The 14,155-nt window shown below is 45.6% G+C and overlaps 1 protein-coding gene across 1 annotated transcript in view; it reads right to left on the bottom strand.

The window, feature by feature from the left end:
• Positions 1-2,637: 2,637 nt before the first annotated feature.
• znf318 (zinc finger protein 318) overlaps positions 2,638-14,155 on the bottom strand; it is a 45,874-nt gene continuing 34,356 nt past the window's right edge. The window contains exons 27-34 of the mRNA XM_042010015.1: positions 11,737-12,919; positions 10,742-10,836; positions 10,161-10,260; positions 9,244-9,557; positions 6,791-6,982; positions 6,601-6,694; positions 6,000-6,118; positions 2,638-5,812 (exon numbers count right to left, since the gene is read on the bottom strand). Coding sequence (XP_041865949.1) covers positions 3,047-5,812; positions 6,000-6,118; positions 6,601-6,694; positions 6,791-6,982; positions 9,244-9,557; positions 10,161-10,260; positions 10,742-10,836; positions 11,737-12,919 — 4,863 coding nt within the window. The 3' untranslated portion in view covers positions 2,638-3,046. The remainder of the gene's footprint in view (positions 5,813-5,999; positions 6,119-6,600; positions 6,695-6,790; positions 6,983-9,243; positions 9,558-10,160; positions 10,261-10,741; positions 10,837-11,736; positions 12,920-14,155) is intronic.

Here is a 14,155-nt window from a genome sequence, read left to right as displayed (position 1 = left end):
ACCAGTTGACCAAAGAACTACATAAAGCAACGCTGAAGATTAAAAGCAACACAAAATATCCCATTAAAATGAGTTAAATGAACCATATAACAGTTAACATACAGAGAATAGTTAACTACAGTTAATAACCAATGAGAACAAATATGTTTTTAAAACAGATGTAGCACATCTGGTTGGCAACGGGATTCAGTTTTATACAAATAAAGCTAAATGTTAGAAAATCTGAATATGATCTTCCATTTAAATGTAATTTTATTGTGTAAATTTATCAAATGCATTATTTAATAGACAAATGAAAAAGAATTAATTACATCAGAAAATGAACATATTTTATTTATTATTCATTAAATTTATTATGGAGGGAGTGGTAGAAAATGGGGGGAGGGAATGCTAGCCTAGTGGTTCCAGAGGTGGCTCAGTTCTCCAGTACATCTAGAGATGGGTCAAAAACAGATTAATGAAATAAAAATGGTTCATTATTATTAAATGCTGTCCAGTAAACTATGAGTTTTATTGATACACACGAATCATGAAACTAAAAGCTAAATGTTCCTAAATTATTTCTGTTTTCTACCTAAATATTTTTTTCTCTTCTTAGGATAAATTGCACTGATATGAACTTTTCCATTTGCCCTTAAATTCTACTTTGTTTTTATTGCACTTCAGGTAAATGCTGGACTTTGGCTCCCAGAGGGATGAAAATGAGCTCCAGCTAAATCCTGCGCATTTTACACAGGTAGTGTAGTAAGGTGTGAGAGGTCCATATGGTGCAGCGTAGACTGAAATATCTGAAACACGTTCATGATCAGCTGACAGTTATCATGATGCCAATGATTCCCTGTGAGGTGTTCCAGCATTTTGGGCCTTATTTTAACCTGTACTTGTAATTTTATTTTTGTAAACGTATCTAATTATTTTGTTTTTTTCCATTTTATCCCCCCCACCAATGTCTACGCCATGTTGGTGTGGGGGAAAACAACAACTTGTGAACGCATCCCAATGCCTGAATCGGATGCTTGAGATGTTTTGACCACAGCCGAGCTGCTGAACCTTCATCCGGCTTGAGAAGGTCCAGCCTTCTGCATTAAACTCGTTCTTCACATGAATCTTCTTCACCTCTGCTGGATCAGCTGAGTTGTGAATTTAAACTGTTTTCTGTAACACAACCTTCATCTCAGAGTGATGCACCTTTGTTTCCCCTCTGCAGATTTAACGCATCCAGTTGATGTTGGGCTGGATTTTCTCCATACATCAGTGTTTTTATCCGACACAAAGGACAGAAGGTGGACGAGTTTCATCTGTCTTCATTCAGGGTCAGTAGTACGATTCCCAGCCTCAGCTGCTTCACTTTATCAGATTAATCTGAATTATCCACATTTATCAATCTGAAAGAGAGCTGGACTTCCAGACAGTTTCCACCTTCAGCCTGGTTTCTATCAACGCTGTTTGTGTCATCAAGTCTTTTATTATTTTCCTTTAAAACATCAACTGGTTCACAGTTCTGGAAAATTGACAGAATCATCGTCTGAACGTGACAAGAGAACCGGCAGGTTCAGCTGCACTAGAAGCTGTAATGGCCCTTTAAAGGTGATCTGATGGAGGACAAAACAAACTTCATCTGATATCAAGATTTTCTCTCCAAACATCAGCTTCAGCTTCATATAAAACAAAGTTTGTTCCTCGGCAGAACCTCCTCCAGGAGGTACCGAGGGTCAGCCACAAGTCCAACCCAAGCCTGATGGACAGAGGAGGTGAAACCCTGCGGGGAGGACAGAGGAGGTGAAACCCTGCAGAATAAAACTAGAATAAAACTACAGAGACTCCATAACCTCCAAAATCACCTGAAACACTGAAAACAACAGAGGAAGAGGAGGTGGAGGAAAGAGGATGAGAGAGGAGAGATGAGGAGGAGGAGAAAAGAGACATAAGGAAGAGAAGAGGGGGAACAAGAAGAGAAGGAGATATGAGGAGGAAGGATGAGGAGAAGATGGGGGTGAGGAGAAAGGAGATGGAAGAGAAATAAGGCAGAGAAATGAGAGGAAAAGAGAGAAGGAGGGGAAAGGAGACACGAGGAGACAATGAGGAATGGATGAGAGGAAAAAGAGGATGAGAGGAGACATGGGGAGGAGGAGAGGATGAGAGAAGTGGAGAGGAGGAGAAAGGAGATATGAAGAGGAAGAAGAGGGGGGAGGAGAAACCTTGTTGGACATCTCGTGTATCTTCTGGTGGAGGAGGACTTCAAGGAACTTTGAACTTCTTCTATATGTTGAGGTCCAGTTCTGATCTGAGAAGAGGTTCTGGTTCTGGCTCTGAAGCAGGAGTCCAGCTGATCTTGTTCTCCATCTGTTCTGGTCTGCCATCTTCATGACATCACGATGATGTCACAGCTCCACTGACCCAAAACTTCCCTACACATTTTTTGGTTCAGCTTTAGGTTTTTCCTCCCTCACAGCAGACTGACCGGCAGATCAAACCTAAACCCGATTTCCTGTCTGAAAAGTTTATTTCTTTAGAAAAGTTTCAAAGTTTCAGCTGAAACGTAAAAACATTGGGTTCCGTCCAAATTTTCTCTGAGCCGTCTTTTGTACGTTTGTTCTGTGGTTAATAAAGTTTTAAAATCAGCACAAAGTTGTCGGCTGGATTTTCTACAACGTTTATTAAAACTACTGAAAGTGAGGAACAGAACAGGAGGAGGGGGATCATATGACGAGTGAACGGGTTCTTCCAGAAAATCTACAAACAGAACGCAGCGTTACCTTCAGGAGGACAAACAGAACCTTTTCATGTGGAAAAAGCCGGACAAACACGTCACCTGGACCTTTAAAGGAGCAGGAAACATCTCGGTTCCACTGAAGAGTCGGATCATTCGCTCTGTGAGCAGAAGCTGAAATATCCTGACCCAACGAATCTAAACTAGAACAAAGTAAAAACAGATTCTGGATCAGGTGGACACGATTTATCTGAACATCAAAATACAGTTTTGGTTCGATGTCTTGAGTCTTTTTCTCGTCCAGAACTTTCTGTGACCAGAACCAGTTTTTAACTTTTACTCAAAGTTAAAATTGTAGTCAAAGTCCAGGGAGGTCATATCTGATGGGAGGCCCAGGTTCTCCGGGGTGATCTCCATCATCGCAGAATCCTCCTCGCTGGTTGTGTCGGTCCCTAGCTGCAGCCTGGAGTCCGGTTCTGATGTATCAAAACCTTTCTGGTCCTCTGAAGCCAACTCGTGTTCTGGTTCAGGCTGGTCCTGCTGCTGCTGCTGCCGGGTCTGGTATCTAGTCTGAGAGCGCGTTTGTCGGACCGAACCAGATGCAGGAGGTGTCTTTTTGACTGATGTGGTCTTGCCTCTGGTTTTGGGACCTGGTCTGGGTTTAGACTGCGGTTCTGAAGTCGTCTCCGTTAGCGACTTGGCTTCCTGGTCTGCTTGTGGTTCCGACTGTAGTTCTGTTTGGATCTTAGGGTCTTGTTTGGGCTGGGGTTCAGGTGTTGGTTCTGGTTCAGTGGACTTGGGTCGAGGACTGATTTGGGCTTCAGGTTTAGGAGGAGAGGACTGGTTCTGAACCTCGGACGGAGCTGGTGTTGGACCTTTTGGATCCGAGGTGGACTGAAGGGACCAAACAGATGTGATCTGAATGTCCGGTTCCTTCCGGGCGGGAAGAGGACTCTTTGGATCCGGTTGTGGAGCTGTTTGGACCTTAGCTGGAGGACAGGGTTTGTCCTGGAGTTGAGCTGGTTCTGGAAGTGGACTCTTGGTGGTGTCACTCCTGCAGGTTCTGGTGTCAGGTTCTGGTTTGGAAAAGGGGGAGGGACCTGACTGGGTGCCGCTGCTATAAAAGATTCCGAATAACTGCTGAGCTTTGGCTGCAGCCAGGTGACCCGTCAGTCTCTCCGACCTGGGAGCGCCGTCGCCCACGTTCACTCGAGGTGGAGGTTTGACGAACACAGTCTGTGTCTGCTCCTCCTCCGGTACGCCGGGAGCCGCCACATCTGATACAATCTTTATCATTGTTTGCTGTGGAGGCGGAGCCTTGGATGAAGGGGGTGGTGTGGATTTGAATTCAGATGGTACTAGTTTTTGCTCAACGGTGGAGGGTTGACACACGGGTGGAGCACAGTTCACCTGGAAGCGAGTAGGTTCTGGAACAGGTTTAGGTTCAGATAGAGATAGTTTTGGCTGAGCTGGACCGGGTTTCAGACCTGGTGGACCAGGTTGAGCTTCAAATGAAGCTGGTTTGGACCCAGTTACACCAGGTTTAGGACCTGGTGGACCAGGTTTAGCTTCAAATGGAGGAGGTTTTGGCCCAATTGGACCAGGTTTAGAACCTGGTGGACCCATTTTAGGTTCAACTGGAACAGGTTTCAGACCTGGTGGACCAGGTTTAGCTTCAAATGGAGCAGGTTTGGGCCCGGTTGGACCAGGTTTAGGACCTGGTGGACCAGGTTTAGCTTCAAATGGAGCAGGTTTGGGCCCAATTGGACCAGGTTTAGGACCTGGGGGGCCAGGTTTAGCTTCAGATAGAGCAGGTTTTGGCTGAGTTAGACTAGGTTCAGAACCTGGAGGAGCAGGACTACACTCAGATGGTGCCGGTGTGGACATCGATGGTGGGAGTTTAGGTCCGAACAGTTCTGGTTTAATCACCACTGATGAAGATGCCACGTCAAACGGTCCGGTTACCCCAAACGGGCCGTGTTTCTGGAACTGAGTTGCGGGGGAACCAGAAACAGGCTCGACTATGCCAGGCCCCTGGGGTCGAAGGTTGATGAAGGTGTTAAGAGGTGCAGGTTTTCCCGCTGCGGTTGTTCTCCTCAAGTGAGCGGCAGGTGGTGGAAGATTGGGTCGGATCCGTCCGCGGTTGGCAACCCAGGGAGGAGGGACGCCGTGCTCACCTCCCAGCTTCTGGGCGATCTCCTTGGCGACCGCTACAGACTTTGCAAATGAGTCCTCCACAGAGACGGGCACATCTTTGGAAGCCGTTTCGTCGTCTCTTATGAACTCGGCGGCAACTTTCTGCGCCTCTTTTGCCAGGAGGTTCTCCTTCTTCTTCCAGGTGAACTTCCCGAAAGGAGTCGTCGTAGCGGCCGGCGCCGATCTTCCTCCTTCAAGGCTCTGCTTGCGGAGCTTTGCTCTCATGGCCGGACTTGGTCCACAGAAGATTTTGGGGAGCTCTTGGGGTTTTGTCGGCGGTTCGGACATACTCGGGTTTGGTTTTGCCATCGGCCTGTCTGGCTCGGGCTTTTTAAACCCCTCCCTTTCGGCCTTGTCTTCGTCTCGCTCCCGGTCGTATTTTAACCTGGCGTCTGAATATTTATCATACTTGTATTTGTCCTCGTCGTTCCTTGGGCCATACTTTGGCCGGTCGTTGTATCGATCGTCATCATCTCGCTGGTATCGGTGCCGATACTCTTCGTCTCTGCTGTTTCTGTAGCGACCACCGCGGTCTTCGTCATCCCTGCTGGAGCGGTACTTCTCGTCCTTCTTGCTGTATTTGTACTTTTCCTCCTCATCTTTCTTGCCAAAAGACGTCTTATCCTCTTCTAGGCTCTTTTTAAAATCTCCCTCTTTCCTGCCTGGTTTCGGCTTCTCCTCTTCCTCCTTAACTTTAAATTTCTCCTTTTGGACAGCTTCCTCCACCTCCTCCTCTTTCTTCTTATCCTTTTTCTCCTTTTTGTGTTTGTTTTTTTCATCCTTGTCTTTTGCGCCCTTCTCCTCGTCTTCGTGTTTGCGCTTCTTCCCGCTCATCTCCAAGGCCAGGCCCGCCTGGCGGTCCAGGTTCCTCCTCTGCTCGTACAGCGGGTTCTCGTACATTTGTTTCTGATGAAGAACACAAGCAGAAATGAAGACAAATCAGCATTGATATCCTCACGTCTCCAAAATCTTAACCATGAACATAGAAGACTGAGTATGAGGCTTCCTCCTCTCCGTTATATCTGGTAACGGTTGGAGTCTGTAGTTTGGAAGGTGATCCAGAGGCGTCGGATCTGCAGGTTCGGATCTGTACCTTGTACTTCTCATTGTGAAGGTGCGTGACGACGTGCTCTTCGGCACAGATGGCATCTCCATAAAACTCTTTACACAGCAGACAGAAGAATCCTCTGACGGGAATCAGGAACTCCGAACCTGCAGCCAAACACACGCGCGCCACATTTTAACCCTCAGCAGTGACAAAATAACCTGTCAATCATGTTTACCTGCCGTCCGTATCCATGTTCAGAACCTGTCAGGACAGGAGAAGGTTAGAGAGAAAGGAAGGAGAGGATGGAAGTTATTTCAGAGCAGCAACTGATGGAGGAGTGCTATAACGGCTCAGCGGCGTCGTGACGGACGATGCACCTGTACCGAGCAGCTACAGCACTAATCCAGGTCGTTACTGACAGCAGCTTCAGAGGAGGAGACAAGAGACATGACAGGACATCAGAGATGTGGACAGTTGTCTCTTCTGAAGCTCCATCTGTTTTCATTAAGAGACAGAACCTGTAGACAGATCCACTCTGAGCTCCACCTGGAAGCAGAAGATGCTAACAACATTCAGTGGCTCAGACACCACATCACTCAGAGAAATGATGATGTCACAGGAAGCTGTGGCAGCGTTGTGCCAGTACCTTTGGCGGGTTTTGTCAGCTTCTCCTCTGATGAGACGCTCTTGGAGATTTTGGTAGGGGAGGAAGCCCAGGGCCGGTCGTACGGGTCCAACGTCTGCAAGAAAAAGGAGGTCAAACTGTAACGGAAGGAAAAAGCAGGAATATTTGACTAAAAATAAGTCCAGTAAAATCTGAAACCTCATGAACCCACCTTTCTGTGCGATTTGCTGTGCAAGTGCGTGAAAAAATCAAACATTGAACCGGAGGTGATGTTACAGTTTTTACACCAATGGTTTCCAGCGTCATAGTATTCGAACGGCTCGGGGGGCGGGGCTGGCGCCGAAGCCAGGGTTGTGACGGACAGCTTCTCCAGGGACGCCCTCGATGGAGCCGCTGAGGTGGGCTAAAAGACAAAGATGGAGGACAGTGAAGAGCAGGCGGAGATGGATGCAGTCAGCTCCTTCGTTTCTTCTCAAAACAGCTTCACAAAATGAGAAATGTCAAAGTTTCTCACCTGGACTGAGCTCCAGAACCGAGTCCGGCCGCTGCTGTCCACTCCCACACAAACGCCTAACACGGAAACTCTGAGTCCGCGCGAACCGAAACTCCTCTGAGCTGCAGCGCACCCCGCGAGAACCTTATTACGAACCCAAATAATCTAAAAGTATGTGACTGTTACAGGAGCTGCTGCTATTTTCACTAAAACATCTCAAATTTACAGTTCAAGACATTAATTACCTCAGTGTTTAACAAATATTTCAGTAAAGCAACTTAAAAACAAAATTATGCTCTGATATTTAACGTTACAGGTTTGTTCTTCAGTTTAACTGAGACGATGATTCAACCAGCTGCAGCACAGAGGAGTCACCTAACCGTGGTCCTCTAACAGGACCGGATCGGCCGGACAGGTCCACGAAGCAACACTCAACGCGCCGACCGCTCGTGTTCAGGCTTCACAGCAGGTACAAGGTGACAGTTTTCATCCATAAATCAGAGTTCATTCATTCATTCACACCTGCTTCCCTTTCTACCAGTCTGAACACAACCACACACCTGAAGAAGCTTCTAATGACATCAGATCTTCATCAGACACCAAACTGATGAGGAACCAGATAAAATGACAAACTAACCGAAAAAACAAAGAATTTCATACATGACAGATTCAATAAGAAAATTAAAACCTAAATAAAACTGCTAGTTAAAGTGCTAATTATTCCACTAGCTAACATTTACATGGCCACAAAAATCAGATCATTTCTAAAATCAATCAAATCTGATGCTTTTACATGCAGAAATACGAGGATCGAAAAACCAGTGAATCTGTTTACATAGAGACCAAAAATCTGACCATCGTCTGATTTCTGGAGTTATCTGACTATTCACATCCTCATCCTTCATCAGATAACAGCAGTTATATGATCTATCTATTTTTTATTTAACCAGGAAGTGTCTTTGACTCACAACGGAGTGGTCGTCCACCAACCGGAAAGTTGGTGGATCGATTTCATGCTTCCCCTGACTCCATGCCGAAGTGTCCTTGGGCAAGACACTGAACCTCATGTTGCCTCCCGATGTATCTATCGGTTATAAATGTGTGTGTGAATGGCTGAATGTGACATGTAGTGTAAAGTGCTCTAAGTAGTCAACTATAAAAAACTATAAAAACTGATGCAAAACAGATAAAATCAGCTTAAGAGAAGTTCTTCATTTAAATAAGCTCCAAATAAAACTTTATATTGTTCCACTTACTGAGCTTTAAGGTGTCCTGGAGGGTGTTCAAGGACCAAGGTGTAAAATAAGAAAATGCAGTTCCAGCTAGCTCAGTAGAAATGTTTGATGTTAAACAGCAACAGTCTGCATGAATGCACATTTAGCGTACTGGTTTTACACTTCAAGTGTAACACAAGGTTACCAAATTCAGTTTTGTAGAATAAAATTAACCTCCTAATGGTCAGCGATTATGAGAAATCAGATTAGCTAGATTTCTCCCCAACAGCCATCTTTGGGCATGCAGACTGATTTTTTAACATCTGCACATGTGCTAAAAATTCTATCAACTCAGTTACAAAATGAGCGGAAGACAAAAGCAGCTGCAATTCAAAGTATAAACCAAGTAAAATATTCACGTGTCGTCTTGTCATCTATTTTGCAGACTTATGCTAAGACCAGAAAAAAAAGGTCATGTTTTTTAGATTTCCTTGATCGTGACGCAAGATGTTCTTTCACACGCGCAGATGTGAAAGAACAAAATAAATTATTTTTTATGAGTCTAAATGCACAAAGGTGTTGAAGAGTTGGGGAGAAATGCAGGTGTGGTAATCTGATTTCTCACAGTAAGATACCTGCTATTATCGGATAAAGCATAATCAGATTATGATGACTACATGATCAGTTGACTAATCTCCAGAAATCAGATAACGAACTGATTTTTGGTGTGAATGTTAACGGGCAATTTGACCTGCTAGCTAACATGCTAATTAAACAGCTACTTAATCTAGTTGACTGTTTCAGGAATTCTTACTGTTAGAAATGTTACCGTTAGCATGTGACACGCGGTGAAAACAGCGGACTGAAGTTAATAACCTGTTGTTAGACCCTAGCTGTGCTCTCTGACAGGACGTCTGCCTGCTTCTCCCTGTGTTACCTCCTCCGCAGGTCCTGTACCTTCACTACGGAGGCACCGGCACCCTGCCGGCACTCTGGGCTCCTTTCGGGTTCTTGTTTCTTGTTCTGTGGTGGCGCAGGCGCTTCCTCCCGAACCTCTGGCTGTTTGCTGGTTTTGCGGGGCCGGTCCGACGGGCTCAGACCGAGGATGAGTGCCACCTTCTCAATCTCGCTGCGCTTCTTCTCAGCGGCTTCGTGCTCCTTGCGGAGGCTGGAGATCTGAATCATGACCTCCTCCTGCAGCCGGCTGATCTCCTGCAGCAGAGGGTCTTTGTGGCCGTCCTTCTCCCTGCGCTTCTTCCTCAGGAGCTCACCTATAAACATGAAAACATGACATGAAACAAACAAGAACCAGATCAGCATCAACATGTGAGATAACACACACAGTGATGGTGTTGTAGTTGCCAGCGTGACCTGATGGCGGCGGTGTTTGGCCGCTGTTCCTGTTTTCTTACAAGGCTAAATTCAAACAGAAATTTCGGCTCAAAGATACTTCAAAGGTCAACCAGTGACCGTGGTGGTTTGACATCATGGTGGATCGGGGGTGATGGTGCAGTATGGTTTGACTCCACATAAAGAGATGGAGGCTGCTGCTGGCTGCTTCTTGTTCAGTCAGCAGGAAACACGAAGAGATTATGAAAACAGTCACATCATGAAGCAGAAGCTCAAAGCAAAACCACCACTGGGGTCCAGCTGAGTCCAACAGACCATCAAAGTGGACCTGCCAAACCCCGAAACGTGATTTGGATCCATCCAAACAGAGTTCTGACTGATGATGAACGTTGGTGGCCTCCTCTGGAAGTCCAGAATCAGAACCACTTCTGTCCAATCTGCAGGAAGCAGATCTGTGGGTTTTACCAGTCTGGCTCTGCCGCCGATGGTGGTCCCTTCAGTCGGACCGGACTCCACAAACTCACCCTGCTGCTTCCGGAGTCGCTCCAGCTCCTTTATCAGATACTCCTTCTTCGTCATCCTCATGTCCCTCTCTTCCTTCAGCTTCTCTCGTTCCTCCAGAACCTGAACAGAACAGAATAAAGTCAGACATTGGCATCAAACAGGTTCCACCATGTCTCTGCTGGTCTCAGACCCAGAACCAGCATCAGCTGCTTGTTAAATGTTTAATTCCTCGACCAGAACCGAGGTCTGTCTGAAACCTGGTGGAGGGGTGACGAAGTAGAATATGTAACCTTCTGGTGCTGAACCAGAATCAGACACTGTGTTGTTCAATCAATCAACATGATGAGCAGCTGCCAACCTGCTCCATAATCCTGTCTGACCGTTCGGACTGGTGCGATTAAACCGGTCTCATTCGGCCAAAAGAAACTTTCTGTTCTCATCAATTTAAAAAATGGTAAACTAACTTCTGACTAAAGAGCAAAGTTTTAAAAGAAGAGCCAATCACATGAAACGATACTGAGGAGGATTAAAAAGCTGAAACAACATCAGAGACCCGAGCAAGTTGTTCAGAACCAACAGGAAGTGAAGCACCAAATCCCACCTTTTGTTTCTGGCTCTCGTTGTTCTGCTCGTCAGAAACTCGTTGGACCTGGCTGCTCGGCTTGTCTCCGTCCCGAGAAGTGCTCCTAACTGGACCTAAAAAAAACCACACATTGTTCAAATGAAAGACAAGACACGACGCCTTCACCTCCACTGTGATGCTCAAATTTTCAGTGTAAAAGCTAATTTATGTTTACTTTCATTACATAAACGGGTACGTTTGTTTCTAACGTCACTGCCCACATTCAGAACATCCACTGGAGCACAGAGCAGAGACAAGAGCAAACATGATGACGGAGGAGATCATAACAGGGCTTATCAACACTCTGGAATCAATAATTTGATATCTGCCGGTCAAAATATCTGATTTGATACTTTTGTATTTTTAAATATTGCAATACTACTCAGCTAGTACAAACCTTCAATTTGTCTTCACTTCTAAGTGTTTGATGCAATAATATTACGTGCAAAAATCAGGCACGTTATGTTTGCTCGGTGTCACATGATTATGGACAGGTAATCAGACGCCATGATGCTGCTCTACGTTAGGTATACAGGTAGAGAACTCTGCCCATCTTCTCCATCCTTTATGCACATATTTCAGTCCATTTCTAGAGAGCTTGAAGATACGTACGTGGACATAGCAAACAAAGCAGCACGGCCAGGAACCACAGGGGCAGTGTTGAGCAGAACAGCAAACATGCAGCCAGCAAACAAAGAAGAAGAAGAAATGTATTTAATGGCCAAACAGACCGCCACCGGCTACTGTGTTGCCTCTTCATGTCTCTTACTGAGAATGTACATCATCATCACCTCCTCCATCGTCACCATGTTTGTTATTGTCTGAAACTGATGTCAGGACTTGGAAGTGAACTCTGCACTGCCCTCTGGTGGACATACTGAGCAACAACCATGCTAAAGTAAAAGATACACGTTAGCAGTGACATCTGAAAACATTTGAAACTTACATCGGTAAAGGAAGCATAAACGACCCACCTATGACCCCTGGCTCAGGGGCCGGGTTGTAGGACTGAGGGGGAAACTCTTCTGTTTGCGGCGGTGGAGCCAGGCTGGGGGGCGGGTACATGGGTGGCCACTGTTGGGTCATGTAGGGCATGTAGTTCCCGTACTGTCCATAGGCCGATGGGGGGAAGTTGGGGGGAATCATGCTGTGGACCTGTGAGGGGGGGAAGGTGGGAATGGGCATGACCGGGTGAGGGGGTGGAATGGGGGTGGGGTTGATGGTCTGAGGCGCCGGGTCGCTCCGCTCTTGTTTCGCCTCCTTCCCGTCCTGGTCTTTGTGGGTTTTAGGCGGGGCCGCACTTCTCTTGCGCTTGTCGTCACTGCTCCAGCTGCCCCCCCGCTTGGCCCCCCGGCCACGGCTTTGGCTCCGGCTGCTGCTGGAGGAGGAGCTGCCGCTGCGGCTCCGCCTCCTTTGGCGGTCCCAGCTGCCGTCAGAGCTGCCGGACGAGTACTGGCGGCGGCGAGTGGGTGTCTTTGGAGGTGGTTTGTTGCCATGGAGACGCTCTTTGGTCCTGGCAGCCATTTTGCCGATCTCAGCAACACCCAGGTCCAAACCGATGGTCTTCAGCAGATCCTGGATCTTCTCATACTCCTCCAGTGCTTGGCGCTCGCTCTCCTCCAGAGGCTCAGTCCCCGGTGGGTATGCAGGATTCGAGACCTGGACCATGATGTTCTGGTCCACACTGATTGAGGGCCGGCTCACATGCCTGGTGTCCACCTCTGTCATAGTGGGAGTGGTCTGTAGGTGAGCAGAGACCCCTGGTGGGAGGCCGTACATCTGACTGACAGCCCTCTGCGGCAGGGGGTCCACGTACAGCGAATCTTCCGTTACGTCTCCGTACAGGTCCAGGTTCTGTCGGAGTGGCTCAGGTGCCGGTGGGGGTTTGGGCTCCTCAGAGTCCCCGTACAGGAACTTCTCCTCATCGTCGATGTCGTCCACCACCTTCTCCTGAGCGCCCGACGCCGCGCCCCCCAGCAGGTTAAAGATCTCTTTGATCTCGGCTTCGAGTCTGGGACGTTGGGCCATCTGTGGGTCGGACCGCAGCTCCGCCAACATGGCGGCCACGGCGCGAGGGTCCGAGGTTTTAACAGCCTGCAGCAGCTGGTCGGCCACTCGGGACATGTTGGACCCGTCCAGGCGAGGAGAGTCGGAGCTCTGCGACACACAAACACCATCGGTCATGTGACTCATCATTAAATAAACACATAAACACTAAAATTAATTCATATTCCAACAAAATTCATACAAAATGGTTCAATCAAATGTACATTTTCCAGTGGTTCATTATTTAATGACACTTTTTTAATCGTAATTTTACTTATTGACACTTGACACCTTTATTTACTTGTTGACATTTATTTACTTACTTTTATTTAATACTTTATTAGCACAATTTCATATTTATTTACTGACATTCTTATATAGACATCTATCAACTTATTTTACAATTTCATTTAATTTATTGACATTAATTTCTTAATATTGTTTTTTACACTTATTTCCTTGTAATCATTTTCACCTTTATTAATTTACACTTTTATTTACTTACTAACAATTATTTACTTATAGACACTTTACTGATGCTTATAAATATATTAACTGACATTTATTTATTTATCTGTTTATTAATACTTAACTCATGTTGGGATTTTTCCACTGGACGCGGTGGATAGTTAAAAACTGGTTTGATGCCGACAAGGTATCCCTTCACCTTGGAAAACCTTATTTAGAAAATCATGAAAAAATCTAAATGAATGACGTTGAAATAAACACATTTCGTGTGGCCAAATTCTGAGGAGTTCTTGTTAATTAATAATTAACTAAACTGGAAAAGCCACGTAAACCACGTCAGAAATAAAATGTCTCAATCTGTTGCACTGCTGAATAAAACTGTTAACTAGTTTATTATTATTAATTTAATAATCCCCTAAACCCTAAAACCACGATGAAGTTTGGGGAAAACGCATATAAAAAATCACTTATTTTGCTATAAAAGAAGGTAATTAAAATAATAACTAATAAATCCTCTCATGAATAAAAATAAATATATTTATTCAATTACACTATAGACTGTAGTAGATTATAAATAAATCCAAATAATGTATAAACTACAAACAAATAATTACCACATAACATCCAGAAGTAGTTCAGCATATGACGCGACTTTAGTCTGAGATGTTCTGGAAGAGGGGAACAAATATGACCTTGGAGGTAGTTCTTGAGTAATTCTTGAAAATCCCAAAATGAAGGAACATTAAACGTCACCGTGTTTCTGTCACGCGAGTAAAACGCTGGAATATTTGTCCTGAAAATATTTAGATGAAGGATTAGAAGAAATTCTTTAAAAAGATGTGTAGAAATAAGATTGTTGTTTATGATGAGACGTTAAAT

This window comes from Melanotaenia boesemani, chromosome 16 (assembly GCF_017639745.1).
Source record: "Melanotaenia boesemani isolate fMelBoe1 chromosome 16, fMelBoe1.pri, whole genome shotgun sequence".
Classification (NCBI taxonomy): Eukaryota; Metazoa; Chordata; class Actinopteri; order Atheriniformes; family Melanotaeniidae; genus Melanotaenia; species Melanotaenia boesemani.
The sequence above is the reverse complement of the archived record's forward strand: the minus strand, read 5'-3'. Positions and strand labels throughout refer to the sequence as shown.